The 13,720-nt window shown below is 52.6% G+C and overlaps 1 protein-coding gene across 3 annotated transcripts in view; it reads right to left on the bottom strand.

Annotated features, from left to right (window-relative positions):
- Positions 1-5,114: 5,114 nt before the first annotated feature.
- Positions 5,115-13,720, bottom strand: part of PTPRU (protein tyrosine phosphatase receptor type U) — a 56,586-nt gene continuing 47,980 nt past the window's right edge. For all 3 annotated transcript variants that reach the window (XM_085081221.1, XM_085081223.1, XM_085081222.1), the window contains 4 exons: positions 13,303-13,428; positions 11,178-11,335; positions 9,929-10,064; positions 5,115-7,863 (listed from right to left, as the gene is read on the bottom strand). In XM_085081221.1, the coding sequence (XP_084937347.1) occupies positions 7,801-7,863; positions 9,929-10,064; positions 11,178-11,335; positions 13,303-13,428 (483 nt within the window). In that variant the 3' untranslated portion in view covers positions 5,115-7,800. The remainder of the gene's footprint in view (positions 7,864-9,928; positions 10,065-11,177; positions 11,336-13,302; positions 13,429-13,720) is intronic.

Here is a 13,720-nt window from a genome sequence, read left to right as displayed (position 1 = left end):
GTGTTGGCTGCTGCGGCTTCTTATTTATTTGTGTTCTCTTAAATTGCATTTCCCTTCCCCCCATGAAGAGCACTGGCTGCCTGCAGCTGTAAATTACTGCAAACCTTCTGGTGAGTTGAGACACTGAGTCTCTTAACCTTGCAAACATCTCCTGCTTGCCTTAATGGTCTCGGAGAGCTCTCAGGAAAGAGAGAGCAAAATGGGGAACATGATTTGATGGGAAGTTCCTACCTTGGCACTGCCCAGCAGCCTGACCTGGTCTGGAGATCACCTGCAACCCCTCAGAGGGGAAATCCTGGATGTTTCATGGTCTGGGATGCAGCATTTCCTCTCTGCTTCCCCCAGAGCCACCTGGCCCTGGTTCTCTGCAGCACCTTGGGTTGGAGCTGTGCCTGCAGACAGAGCCCTGGGGAGCTGGGAATCACAGCCACGGAATCCCAGAGTCATTCAGGCTGGAAAATACCTGTAAGAAAAGGTGGGACAGGTGGCCCAGAGAAGCTGTGGCTGCCCCTGGATCCCTGGAAGTGTCCAAGGCCAGCTTGGACAGGGCTTGGAGCAACCTGGGACAGTGCAAGGTGTCCCTGCCCATGGCAGGGGATGGCATTGGGTGGGTGGAGAGATGCCCAGGAAGGGTTTGCTTTCTAATGACAAATCAGGAGAAACTTTTGAGAGGGTAAAATATGTCCTCCTTTAAAAAAAAAAAATTAAAAATTGATCTAGACACTGCTTGCTGTAAATCCTGAGTCAAAAATCAGGCTGTGAGACCTAGTTCCCAGCCAGACATTCCTAATGAATTCTAATTTTGCAAAAACAAAAAACTCCTGGAGACGCCGAGTCAGCCGATCCCTCTTCAAACCTCATTAAGTGTCCCCTGGAGCAGGGAGAGACGAGCTGCTCCATGTTCCCTTCTGTTTTCTGCTGTTTTAAACACCATCCGTGTCGGAATGGCGAGAGCTGGATCTGCAGGCAGCACCTGAGGGGTTCCTGGGTCACCTGGGGATGGTGGTTCTGCCAATAGCTGCCACCACTGAGGCCATTGTCACCAGCAGGTGACCACCAGCCGTGTCCAGAGCCAGCCCAAGCATTGCCAGGCTCCAGCCAGGGCAGCTCTAAGGGCTCCAGAGCAAAGCAGAGATCGTGGGGTGTGAGGAGACAGCACTGCTGAATGTGGCCCAGACTGGAAAACAAACCAGCCCTGGCACCCTGGGGGAGCTGCAGGGAACTTCTCAAATGGCAGAGAAAAAGCTTCAGGGCTCGGTGAGAGGGAGAGAAAAACCCTTGAATGGCAGTGCACAGGAGGGGGACATCAGGGGGACATTGGTGGGGTGATGTCAGCAGGGGAATGTTGGCAGGGGGAGGGATGGAGGGATGGATAGAGGGATGGATGGATGGATGGATGGATGGATGGATGGATGGATGGATGGATGGATCAGCTGTTCCTCCCACCCTGCCAGGAGCAGAAATGTGCCCAAGCCCCCCTGCACTCAGAATCCCACCTTGCAGGCAAAACCTCCTGGGAGTCACCCAAACACGCCATCCCCGTGGGCACTGCTCCTTTAGGAAGCTCTGCTCTGTCAGGAACAGCCCCAGGCTGCCCACAGACCCATCCTGCTGCTGGCCTGGCTGTGCCCCAGTGCAGCCCTGCAGAGCAGCTCCAGACCCTCGTGTTCCAAACCCTTGGTGATTTTGGGTGCATTCAGCTCTGACTGGCCCCAGGATAGGCCAGGAGCTCTGACACAGCTCTGTGCCTCCTTTTTGGAATTCTGGCAGCTCCAGCACCCAGCTGAGCCCTCTGGATGGGCAGCAGCAGCATCCCAGGCATTCTGAGCAAGTCCTGCCTTGCTGGCACTGTGCTGTCCTTGCCCAGGAGCTCTGCCAAGGCAGGGCAGGGCAGGGCAGGGGACACAGCATCATTGTCCCCAGGGTGACAGTGAGATGCCCTGCCCAGTCCAGGGGCTGCCCTCAGCCCTTCCCCAGCAGCAGCCCAAGGCCCAGCTGGGATAAAGCCATGCTGGGTTTAGGAAGGGAGAGGTGAAGCACTGAGATCTCCTCCTGAAGGCAAACAGCCACTGAGAAACTGCACTCCTGCCCTGCCTGAAGGAGCATCCTGCAGCCTGCCAGCAAACAGGCAGTTGCTCCATCCACTGCTCCACCATTTGGGATTGAAAGTCCTCCCATCACTTTCTTCACCTCCTGGGATTGGATATAAACATGTCACTTGGCCACTGACCCTGACATGCAGACCTGGATTCCATGGAGCCCTGGATGCAGAACATGAGTACAGAAGGGCCTTTTTTAAAAATTTTTTTTCATTTTTAAATTTTAAAAAAAATTTTTAGTACTTTTTTATTTTTTCAATTTTTTTTCCTTTTCCCATGGTGGCCATCAGAGATCCCCTGTTGACTCCAAGGGCTCCAGGCTGCTCAGGAAGAGGAAGATCAATTCCCTGCAGCCGTTAATCTGCAGAGACACCTGAGACCACAGATAAACAACAGGTAAAAACTGTTCCACCTCTTCCAGTGGGAACACCTTCCCTGTCCTGTGAACCTCAAAGACACAGCGCTAACAGAAAGTTAAATGATTAATTTGTTTTTCAAAACCAGGTCCTGAAAAAAATGTCATATTTTCTAGCCAGAGGAAAATTCTTTTGGCAGCCCAGGCCTCCAGAAGCTGTTTGGGAGTTCATTTTAGTTGGCTGAGTGTGTTCACACATCTGTGATTAGACACTCACTCTACGGATATTTTTGTTAACCTCCCTATTTGAAATTCTCCCCAAACTTCCCAAGCAGGATTTTCTTGTCCAAGCATTTGTGTTTTGTATCCGTGCTGAAATACTGCTTTATAAATAGCAAGAGCTTTATCTTGACTCTAACCAACAACCTCAACTTAAAGCTAAATGCATAATTTACTGCAAATTAAACTTAATGGGACTGGAATAATTATGTTGACTTTTGGAAGTACTTAAGGATAAATACATGATTAGATATTTTGCACACCGTGAGGAAATATTTATTTCAAAATACAAATTCTTCCCATCGAGCCTTGGGATGGAACATTTAGAGGTGACACGAGCAGCATAGAGATTACAGCCCAGTTAAGGCTACTTAAATAAATTATCCCACAGCACTTGCAGCACTGGAGAGATGGGAAATCTCTGGAAAAGCACAGTGTCTGTGCTGCTGGATCATGGCACGGGGAGATGGGAATGTCCCTGGATGTTGCAGAGACATCCCAGGTGATAAATGGGCCACTGGAACTAATTGAATTTGGGTTTCGTTGTAATGAATTAATCCGCCAAGGTTAATCAGGAGGGTTTAACACATCCTCCCCCAGCCCTGCCTCTGCTCTGCCCCTTGGCTTCCAGAGTGCCACAGCAAAAGGAACAAATCAAAACCCTGGAGGGCTGAAGTGCCAGGAGGGGCAGGGTGGGTGCTCCAGGTGGGACCCCCATGCTGGGGAGGGACCAACGTCCCCTGAAAAAGAAGAGGAAAAGGAATTGTTGCCCACAATTCCTGTGACTGCCTTGTCCCTCAATAGCTGGGTGGGGAGATGTGGCACCATCCTGACAGCACTGCCCATGTCCTGGAGATGTTCTGTGAGCTCTGCAGGGCCAGGAGGACCTCGGTGGGGCTGGGAGGACAAAGCTGAGCATCCACGGGGAACACCAACCCCTCTGGGCAGGTGGGGAGGGAGGGACAGTGGTCCTCACCTCTGTGGCTAGTGCTGGCCACCCCCAGGGCTGGAGCTGGACTCCCCAGCTCATGCTGGCTGTCTGTCAGGATTAGGGAACCAGCCTGTGGCTGCAATGAGAAGATCCAGGTCACCTCCAACAATACCATGACATTGGCTTAGGGAAGTTATTACAGCTCTACCAGGGCGTGTGTGCTGCAGATAACAGCACAAGGCAGGCGTGGAGCTGGCAAGCAATCCCCAGGAGCCCAGAGCTGGGCATTGGACACGTTTTTGGGTTTGTTATTGGAAGGCAAAGAGCTCCCTTGGAGCAGTGCTGATCCAGCCAGGCCTGGCAGAGCAGCAGCAGGACACGAGTGTCCCAAGGCAGGCTGTGCCAAGCTCTCCTGGCTCTGCACAGCAGGGAAAGGGGGCTCTGATCCCATCCCAGCCCAGCTACCCCACAGGGCACTCACCAGACACGCTGAGGAGTCAAGGTGGGACAGAGGGACATCTCCATGGGACATCTCCACAGGATGAGCAGCTGGACTTCTGGTCCTGTCCTGGCTCTGGAGCCCTGCTGGCTCTCTGGGCTGTCCATGCCTCTTCCAGAAGTGGCAGGGATGAAGTGTGGAAGGACAATGACACCAGCCACCTCCCCAAGCTCCCCAGAGCCACCAAACCCAGTTGCCACCACCCTTGTCCCCACAGATCTGCTCCCTTTGCCACCTTAACGAGCCCCAGCTCACAGTGCCTGGTGGGAGGAGCTGCTGAGAGCAGCCTGAGCCCCCCTGCCCTCCAGGACAGCCCTGGGGACACAGGGACATCCCCAGGGACATCCCTGCCAGGCTGACCTCACACACCCAGAGCCCTTCCCCAGGGCAGGACTTGCTTTTAATGTGCATCATCCCCCTTTTCATTATTTATCAGTAAAGTGTAATTACTGCTTCCTACACCAGCCTTAATTAAAGATGAAAAACAATCCTGACAAGTCAATTAGATTTTTTTCCTTAGTCTCCATTAAATTAAGACTCGAGTGTTACTGGAAGTGTTTCATATCACAACACATTTAACTGAAGGCTGCTTCCTCATAAATAAATCACTGAAGACAATGCAGGAACTTCTCCTGAAGGCTCTTCTTCCAACAGGATTTCATTTTCCAGCTGGGAAATTCTCTTTTTCCAGCAATAGGGAAGTTCCATCAGGAGCTGTTGGCAAACCTGCCCAGTCCAGGATCTCCAGGAGAAAACCAAGAGCAAAAATCTGGAAGGAAAAGGCAATCCCATCTCCTCTGTGCCATCAATGCTTTGTAGGAATCTGACCCTGCAAATCCACTCCCAAAAATACCCTTTAAAAGATATGGCTGAGAGAGAGAGAAAGTCTTCTTCTGCACCTCAGGGCTCCCCACATCACAGCTCCCAGCTCAAAGAACTCCAGAGGCCAGCACGAATTTGGAACATTTATTTATGCAACTGATTTTCTCAAAAGGAAAGGAAGCCAAAAATAATAATATAATAACAAAATAATAGAAAAAAAAAACAGTTGACAACAGCTGGATGTGCGTGGTACAATCCACATCAGACTTGTCCCTCCCTCTGTCCCACTGCTCCATCCTCCTCCCTGGTCCCAAGTCCCTCTGGCAGCATCTGTTGGATGCTGCCAGCTTTTAGGATCATTTTTTTCTGCATATAGACAAAATCGTTCCAATTTGGTGTTTTTCTCGGGTTTTCATTTTTTTTTCCTTTTTTTTTTCTGTAGTTTTGCTTTTATTAAAAAAAAAAAAAAGCACCACTCCAATCTGTAATACCAATAAACATTATCCATCTTAAAACAGTATTTATATTTTTTTATATATAGATTTCTATATATATATTTCTATGTACAGGATGTCCTTGCCTCGTGTCAGAGGAGCATCTCAGTAGGAGCTGGAGATGGGTTGGGTTGGGTTTTATAGCACTTGGGATTTCAAAATCTGCCCTTTGCCAGAGATGCCCTAAAAAACCCAGAGACACCCAGCAAGGAGGTATCAAAATAAAATAAAAAGGAAGAAAAAAAAATCTTGATTTTTAAAACCTATATACAACTTCTCCAGTCTCTGTAGGACTAAATGGGGTTCCAATTCTGCTCCTTTTCCTCCTTCTGGCAATACTGTACCTGTGGAGCCTTGAGGGGAGGATGTGGGTGGCCAAGGCAGCAGCATCCCTCCAGCTCCCAGGGCTGAAGAGCCCCCAAACCATCCCATTCCCAGGGATTTCAGAGGCTCAGCTCAGCCATTTTCACCCAAAACCAAACCATTTCTGCACCTTTCTGCACCCACCATGCAGCACCTTCCCCAGGACAGCACAGACGTGTGTGGAGAGATGGGGACTGGGAAAAGGACACTGATTTATCCCAAGTCATGGCTTGTGATGGGAATACTGGTGTAACTGGGCCATTTTGGGGTAAAATAGACCTTTTGGGGATGAGGCAGAATGGGCACACAGCAGGGATGGAAAGAAGGAATGATGTCATATAGCCCTTGGAATAAGTTATTGTCAGGCTGTGAATTCCTCAGGGAGCAGTGAGAGAGCCAGGGCTCTGGGATGGTGCTGGAATCTCACCACCACAGCTGGTGGCACATTCTCCACGGGGACAGAGGGCAGAGAGGCTTCTTCCTGCTCTCCTTCACCCCTGGAAGGTGGGTGGAAACATCCCCTGGGTTTGCTCCTCCAGGACACAGGAGCTCCACAGCTCCATTTCAGCTGGGCAGCTTTCCTGATTGCCTGGGGAGAATTCCCTGGGCAAAGGGATCCCCAGCTCCAGGCAGGCAGGGTGGGGAAGATGCCCCTGCCCTGGGGAGATGGGAAAACACAGATGGGGATGAAGGATGGCACAGATGGATGAAGGACAGGGCTGCCCATATGAAATCTCCAGCAGCTGGAGGACAGTTTCTCATTTGCTCTGCTCCATGCCCCCCAGAAGTGATGGGGAAGGTTCTGCCTGGCCCTCAGCACAGAACCAACCTCCCCTCAGCTCCTTGAGTCCCCAGGCAGACCCCAGGCCACCTGGATCCCTGTGGCTGTGCCTTCCCATTTATTTCATTACAACCAGACCGAGAGCAGAATCCCTGTAATTTCAATATCAGATGGAAAAAGTGTCATTTCACACCCACCTGCAGCAGGACGGAGCTAAAAAGCATCAGGAACCTTCAGCCCCAAAGCATGTTCATGGCTCTGGCACAGCTCAGCCCAAACCACCACCCCAAAACCGACCCTCCTGCCCCCCCAGACCCAGCAAAATCCAAGAGCATCAACTGCCCAGGGGTAGCATCCAGGAAGTATTTGGGAATGACCCAAATTTTGAGAATTTTGCTCCAAACGCAGTGATGCACAAGGGAAGGGTTAAAAACAGACCCACGGACATCAGCCTTTGGGACACCAGGAGCAATTCACTGCTACAGATGGAGACAAAGGTGTGGAGATGCTGGGGAATCATCCCCTCAGAAGCTCTGCAAAAGCACCAGGAGCAGGGTTGGTCCCTGCAGAGGGACACTGCATGGCCAGTGCCCTCCAGCCCTCCCACCCCTCATCCCTGGCTGTCCAGGGCTGGACACACGAAGGGTCAGAACTCACAGAGCTAAAACAAGCCAGGATCAAACTCATGGTGTGAACAGGCAGAAACTCAAGAGCTCCTGGGGGTCTGAGTGAGTCCCACCGAGGGAAAACCTCTGGCAGCCTCCAGGTTCCTCGAGGAGCAGCTTCAATCCCACACACCACAGAGCAGCATCTCTTCTCCCAGTATCCATCCTTCCCTGCTGGGACACTGCCTCAGCTCCTTGTGGCCTCCTCTTCCTCCTCTCCAGCTGCTTCACACACCCACCAGCACTGCAGGGCTGCACACTGACCCCAGGCTGGGGTTCCAAGGAGTTGTGGGATCCACCCCTGGCTGCTCAGACACAGCCAGGGCAGGGAGGAAGAGCGGAGGATGAAGATGGAGAGCAACACATCCCCGCGAAGTTCTCGATCCGAAGGGTTTCCCGGTGGGTCCTTTGCTGTTTCCCTCCCCACCCTGAGTGGGGATGCAGCGTCCAGGTGGGAAGTGTGGCTGGCACAGCCCTGCACAAGCCCTGGCTGCTCCTGTCCTGGCCAGGTGCTATCTGCTCTCCAGGGACTCCAGGTATTCCAGTGCTATGTCGTAGCAGAAGTGGTACTGCTCCTGTTGGAGAGGGGAGAGGGGAGGTTACAATCCTGGGGGAATACAGTCCTTATTTGAGGAAAAACAAATCAACAGCCCTAAGGAAACACCTGCCAGCCTCTCCAGGCCCTGGGACAGTCCTGATGGAGCCACAGCCAGGAAAAACTCCTCTCTTGGCCAACAACAGCCATTGCTGGGGCAGGGGAATGGTGTCCCACATCCAACAGCACTGAAATCCTGCATTTCGGGGACACATGGCACCTTCACCTGCCCCGAGGGATGGACCAGGACTGCAAGATCCTCTTACTGGGAAAACACCTTTATTCACCACCCCAGCAACAACCAGCACTGGGGGTTCAGAGACCTTATCACCTCTGTGACTGACATATGTCAATCAGATGGTGGCAGAGCCACGGGAACAGTCTGGGCTCAGAGGTGTCCAAAATAAAACCTGGGGAAGGAAATGGAGGAGTTTTTGTTTCTGAGTTCAGCAGAGGCTGGAAAAGGGGAGAGCAACCAGGCAACTACCCATGGTCTGAGTGGATGGAGATGTCCTGGCAGTCCTTTATTACAAATTCTCTTGCCCAGCAGGACCAGGCTTGTTCTCCCATCTTTTCCTGAGACATCCATGTCAGCATCCTCCCACCCTTCACTCCCCCTCAGCTGCACAAAGGGTGACTGACTCCTGGTTTTGTAACAAAAATCCCCAAACTGGGGCTTGTGAAGGCAGACTCATCCATCACTGTCCTCCTTTCCTTGACCTCTTCCTGTGCTCTCTGCTCTCCTACAACTCACAGCACAAAATCCACAGGAGAGCTCCCACTGTGGCAGTGCTCCAGTGAGCAAAATCAGCCAGACTGGGGGGAAAACCCCAAATAAATCAGGATTTTGGTGCTGCTGGGACATCAGGTGGGAGCGCTGCAGGTGTGACAGCAGGGAGGGAGAGCTCATCTCCCCAAATCCCAGCCCCAGGATGGGGATTGGAACCTGAGCAGCAGCAGGAAAATCCTGTTATCCCACATGGGTGGGTGGCTTTGGGATCCCAGGTGGGAGCAGGCAGAGGGGGAGAAGGACTTCAAAGCAAGGAGGCTGCAACAGCCCAGATTAAAAGCACATAATGCTTTTTGGATTAAGGAAAGGGATTGTTTCCATTTATCATCATATAAAAATAACCCCCGGGGCAAACAGAAGGGGAAGAGGCACAGGCAGCAGGAAGTGCTCTCTGCTGGGCTGAGCTCCTTACACCAGGCATGGATCTGGCCTCCCAGTGACTCTGGGAGATTGAGATTCCCAGAATAGCTGGTTCAGGTTCATTTGAGGCGGGAGGACGCTTATGTCCTGATGGGAAATGTTGCTTTTTTTTTAATACCTTTGCAATTTAGCCCAATGGGTCTGGTGGCTTCATGCCTGTCACATCATCTTTCCATTATCTGCATCCCTCCCCCTGCTCCCCTCTCCCCTCCCTCACCTTCTCCTCTGCTTTTAATTCCTAATGCAAATCACATCCCCTCCTCGAAACCATTTCATTTTGCAACTTAGGGGTTTTATAATCCAAACAGGGTAAACATTTCCAGCTGACTTGCTTTTAAAACATCATGAGGCACCTGGATCCCTTCAGCACAGGGACAGTCACGCCTTCTCCAGCCCCAGTTCCATCACCAAGGCTCTGGATTAAGGCAGGGGCTTTTTGCCCTGAGCTGGGTGGACAAGTAGTGGAGTGATGTGTCCTCCTCCTCAGGACACATCACTCTGTTGCTTGTCCACCCTTTCATTTCACTCCAAATGCTCGTTTCCTTTTGTAATTCTGACAGGAATTTATCTGACTCCACATCAGGGCTGTTCCCAACGCCACAAACCTCCCAAAGAACCAGAGTTGCACCCTGTGAGTTAATGTAAATCTGTTTTATGACTCCTGGGGAGGATTTCCAACAATCCCAGCAGGATGCCCATGATGCCCATCAGGATTTGGGGTGGAAAAGGTGGTTTTTGGGAGGTGAGCATCCCCAGCACCTCTCCTCTGTGCCAGGAACAGCAGCCAGGGTGGGCAGGGAAGGTCTGGTGCTTACAGGGAAGGTCTGGTGCTTACCAAGGTCTCCACCATATTTGGTTTGTAGTTGCGGAGGGTCTTGGCAGCGAAGAAGACATCTGCCATGTTGTGACACTTGAGCATCTCCAGGATCATGGTGGAGGCACAGAAGGTGCCACTGCGGCCACCTCCGTTCCTGGTGGGAGAAACACACGTGTCAGGGTGAGAAGGTGGCATCAGAGCTCCTTCCTGCTCCCTCTGAGTCTCCCTTTCTCTGTCTGACCCTGCACCCCAGGCATGTCCCAGAGCAGTTGTACCAAAACTGGGGGACCTCAACCTGCCTCAGGGGGTGGCAGAACAATGATCCTGCCCTCCAGCTCTCACAAGAGCATGAAAACACCTTTCTGAGCCACCAAGGCTGGATCTTGGATATTTGGGTCAGCTTCCAGCCCTGCCATGGATCAACTCCTCGTGTGACCTTGGGCAAGCTGCTGTGTCCCTCCTGTCTTGCACAGGGTGACCCTGGGCTGGTCACATGGTGCTGCTGCCTGGAGGAACTGTCCCACACTTCACCCAGAGCACTGGGAACATCCCCAAATCCTGGCTGAACCCCCATTCCCACACCTGATCACCACACCTGATTCCTGGCAGGGAACAGGGGAGAGGAATTGAGAACACGACGCCAGAGCTTTATAAAGCATGTTCTCAAATTATCCTTCAGCTAACGAAGATGGACAAGGCTGTAATTAGTTTTTGATTAAAGGCTCGCCTGCTGTCTCTCCCCATCTGTGAATGTGGCAGGTCCCATCTGAGAGGAGCCTACGTGGTGTTTGAGGCAATCCCACCGGGAGGAGGGGATGGAGATCATCTCCAGGCTGGACAGGGCTTGGAGCAGGTCTGGGACAAGCTGTCCCTGCCCACTGGAATGACATGTGCTCTAAGGTCCCTTCCCAGCCCAACCACTCCATGATTCTCCATCCCCCACGATGACCAGCAAGTGGTGGGAGTGGCACAGCTCCTGCCACATCCCTTTGGAGCCACGGGGTGAGGTGACAGGGTTGGGACCTCTGCCAAGGGTGGGACCAGCACGAAGGGCAGGTTGGTGTCACTCCTGCTGAGCATCCATCCCATGGAGGAGGTTTGACATGGTGACCACAAGGTGCCTCACACAAAACTCATACTGGGGCAGAGGTGGCCTCATCAGGGGACAAAGCCACCCCAGTGAGGACTTTTCCAGGCAGAGCTGTGGGCATGGCATGTGGAAGCATCTCTCCCCCAGCAGAGCTGCTCCTCCCCAGCTGACACTCACAGGCAGTGCACCACCGTCCTGCCATCACCACTTTCCTTCTGCCACCTCTCCACCTGGGCCAGGAGGTGCAGGAAGGACTTCTTGGAGTCAGGGGTGTCTCGGTAGGCTGACCAGCGCAGGTACTGGAAATGCCGGACCATCAGGTGCCCCTCCTGCAACTGGAAAAGCAAAACTTGTCAGCTGGAACCCATAGGCTGCCCTCATTTGCCTCCACTGGAGGTTTGACAGAGGGCAAGGGGGTTTGCTACATGTGGACAGCAGAGGAGGAGAAGAAAATCCTCTCCTGGTGCTTTAAGATGGAAGGTTCAGCCTCTTCCTCCAGCTCATGCTGGCTGCACCACCCCATCCTGCCCAGGAGAAGCTCCACTGATGTGGTTTTTCTGACCCCACAGCATCTTGGGTTGTCTCTATATTCCCAAAACCTGTTTCCAAGCCCCTGAGCCTCCCCCAAGGCTTCTCCACCACATCCTTCCCTTTGCATGCCGAAGATCCCTGGGATGTGGTTCTGCTGTGCTCACTGTGAGCCAGGAGGCTGCTGAGAAGCTGCCATGGAGGCAGGAGCTTAATACCTGGTAATCTGGTTAGTTTGGAAACCTAATCTGGTTAGCTGGATCCAGGAGGAGGATTACAGCCACAGAGCTCAGCAAGGCTTTAGCCAGGCAGATGTGGGGCTCTTGCTCAGGAGCACTTGGAGCATCCCAAGGATAGGAGGGAGGGAGGGAGGAAGGAAAGGAGGAAGGAAAGGAGGAAGGAAAGGAAGGAAGGAAGGAAAGGAAGGAAGTGGAGTTAAAACAGAAGAAAACTCCTTTGACAGCCCAGGAAGGAAAGCTTTGGGATATGTTTTGAAGCTGAGCTGGAAGCTCTGGAGCACTCGTGACACCCCCAACACCCATCTCCACTCCAGCAAGGCTTGGCACAAAGTGGCTCCATGCATTTACCAGCCCTGCTCCAGCAATCTGCTCCCTGGAGGAATCTCCTCGGAGATCCAGAGATTTCCATCACGCTGCATTTTAATGTAGCCTGGAGTATATTCTACCACCTGAGAACTGAGCATATTTGGTGTAGGATTTTGTGCTGACACCCAGGAAATGCCAGATGCTCCCTTAGGGAGCGTGAACCAAAACCCTCTTTGCGTTAAGAGTCCAGATAATCAGGATTTATCTGCTCTGGCCTCGGCCACCCTCCTGAAGCACCTTCCCAGCTGGGCCATCAGCCAAGCCACACGTTCCCTTCCAAGCTCCCTAATTCCCATCTGCCCAGTGACCTTCAGTGGGGTACTGGCCTCAGCCTCTTGGCAGCCATCAGGAGTTTATAGACCTCAGGGATGCCACCTCCTCCTGGCTGGCATTTGTGGGTAAATCAGCTTCTTCTTCTTTCCATGTACAATTCTGCATCACCACCACAGTCCACATCCCTGCCCTGCTGCCCTGCACTTCTCTTCCTTCCAAGGCAAGCTGAAGCAGCCATGCAACACTGCCAGCAGTGTGGATCCACAGACCTGTGTGGATCTTCTCATCCTGCAGGGAAAGAACTCTGCTGGTGCCAGGGGAGCTGCTGTGCCCGTGTTGGGAGTGTCCATCCTATGCTATGTGTGTGGCAGGCAGGGATGGACCTTCAGGCAGGAGGAAAAAGGTCTCCCTGCAGTTTTAACACCTTTCAAGGAGAATTCCAGGAAGTTTGGATGGAGCAGTGGCAATTTTACAGGTTTGTCTCTGTGAGGAGGAGAGCTGGGGCTCTGCTGGCGGAGCTGAATTGGGCTGGAGACCCCAGCAGGCAGGGAGGATCCTATTGCTCTCTCTGACTCCCTCAAAGGAGGTTGGAGCCAGGTGGAGGTTGGTCTCTTCTCCCAGGTAACAAGTGATAAAAAAAGAGGAAACAGCCTCAAGCTGCATCATGGGAGTTTCAGACAGGGTATTAGGGGAAAATTTCTCCACCAAAAGGGTTGTCAAGCCCAGGGTGCCCAGAGAAGCTGTGGCTGCCACATCCCAGGAAATGTCCAAGGCCAGGTTGGATGGGACTTGGAGCAACCTGGGATAGTGGAAGGTTAGCAAGATAAAAACAACATGGTTTTAAAGTTCCCACCCAAGCCATCCTGGGATCCTGTCACTGGTCTAAAGCAGCTCACCCGTGTGATGTTCTGCACTCGGAAGAGCCGCGACACGATGTCCTCATCCGCTGCTCCAGAGATGTATTCCACCTCCATGGGGCCATAGTGCTGCAGCCCTGGCTCGGGCCAGTACTGCAGGCAGGGCTGTGGAGAGAAGAACAGCTCAGCAGGGCTGGGGACGAGGGCTGGGAAACCAGGAAGGGACAGGGAATGCCTGTGGAGGGAGTGGCTGGTGCTGGACTGTCCAGGGTATGCTGGCACGGGGTGGTCCCAAGGTGGGGTGCTGGACCACAATGTCACTTCTCACACAGCATCTCAGTGGCTGGAGAATCCCTGAGCTTATTGAGGGATGGGAGATGAATGGTCAGTCCACCCCAGTGTCCATACAGCCCCTGCCCACTGCACGGACACAACATCTGACCCTCCTGGGAATGGA

Source organism: Lichenostomus cassidix, chromosome 23, assembly GCF_008360975.1.
Source record: "Lichenostomus cassidix isolate B80296 chromosome 23, HeHo_3.0, whole genome shotgun sequence".
In the NCBI taxonomy this organism is placed as follows: Eukaryota; Metazoa; Chordata; class Aves; order Passeriformes; family Meliphagidae; genus Lichenostomus; species Lichenostomus cassidix.
Note: the sequence above shows the minus strand (reverse complement) of the source record. Positions and strands in the feature narration are given on the sequence as shown.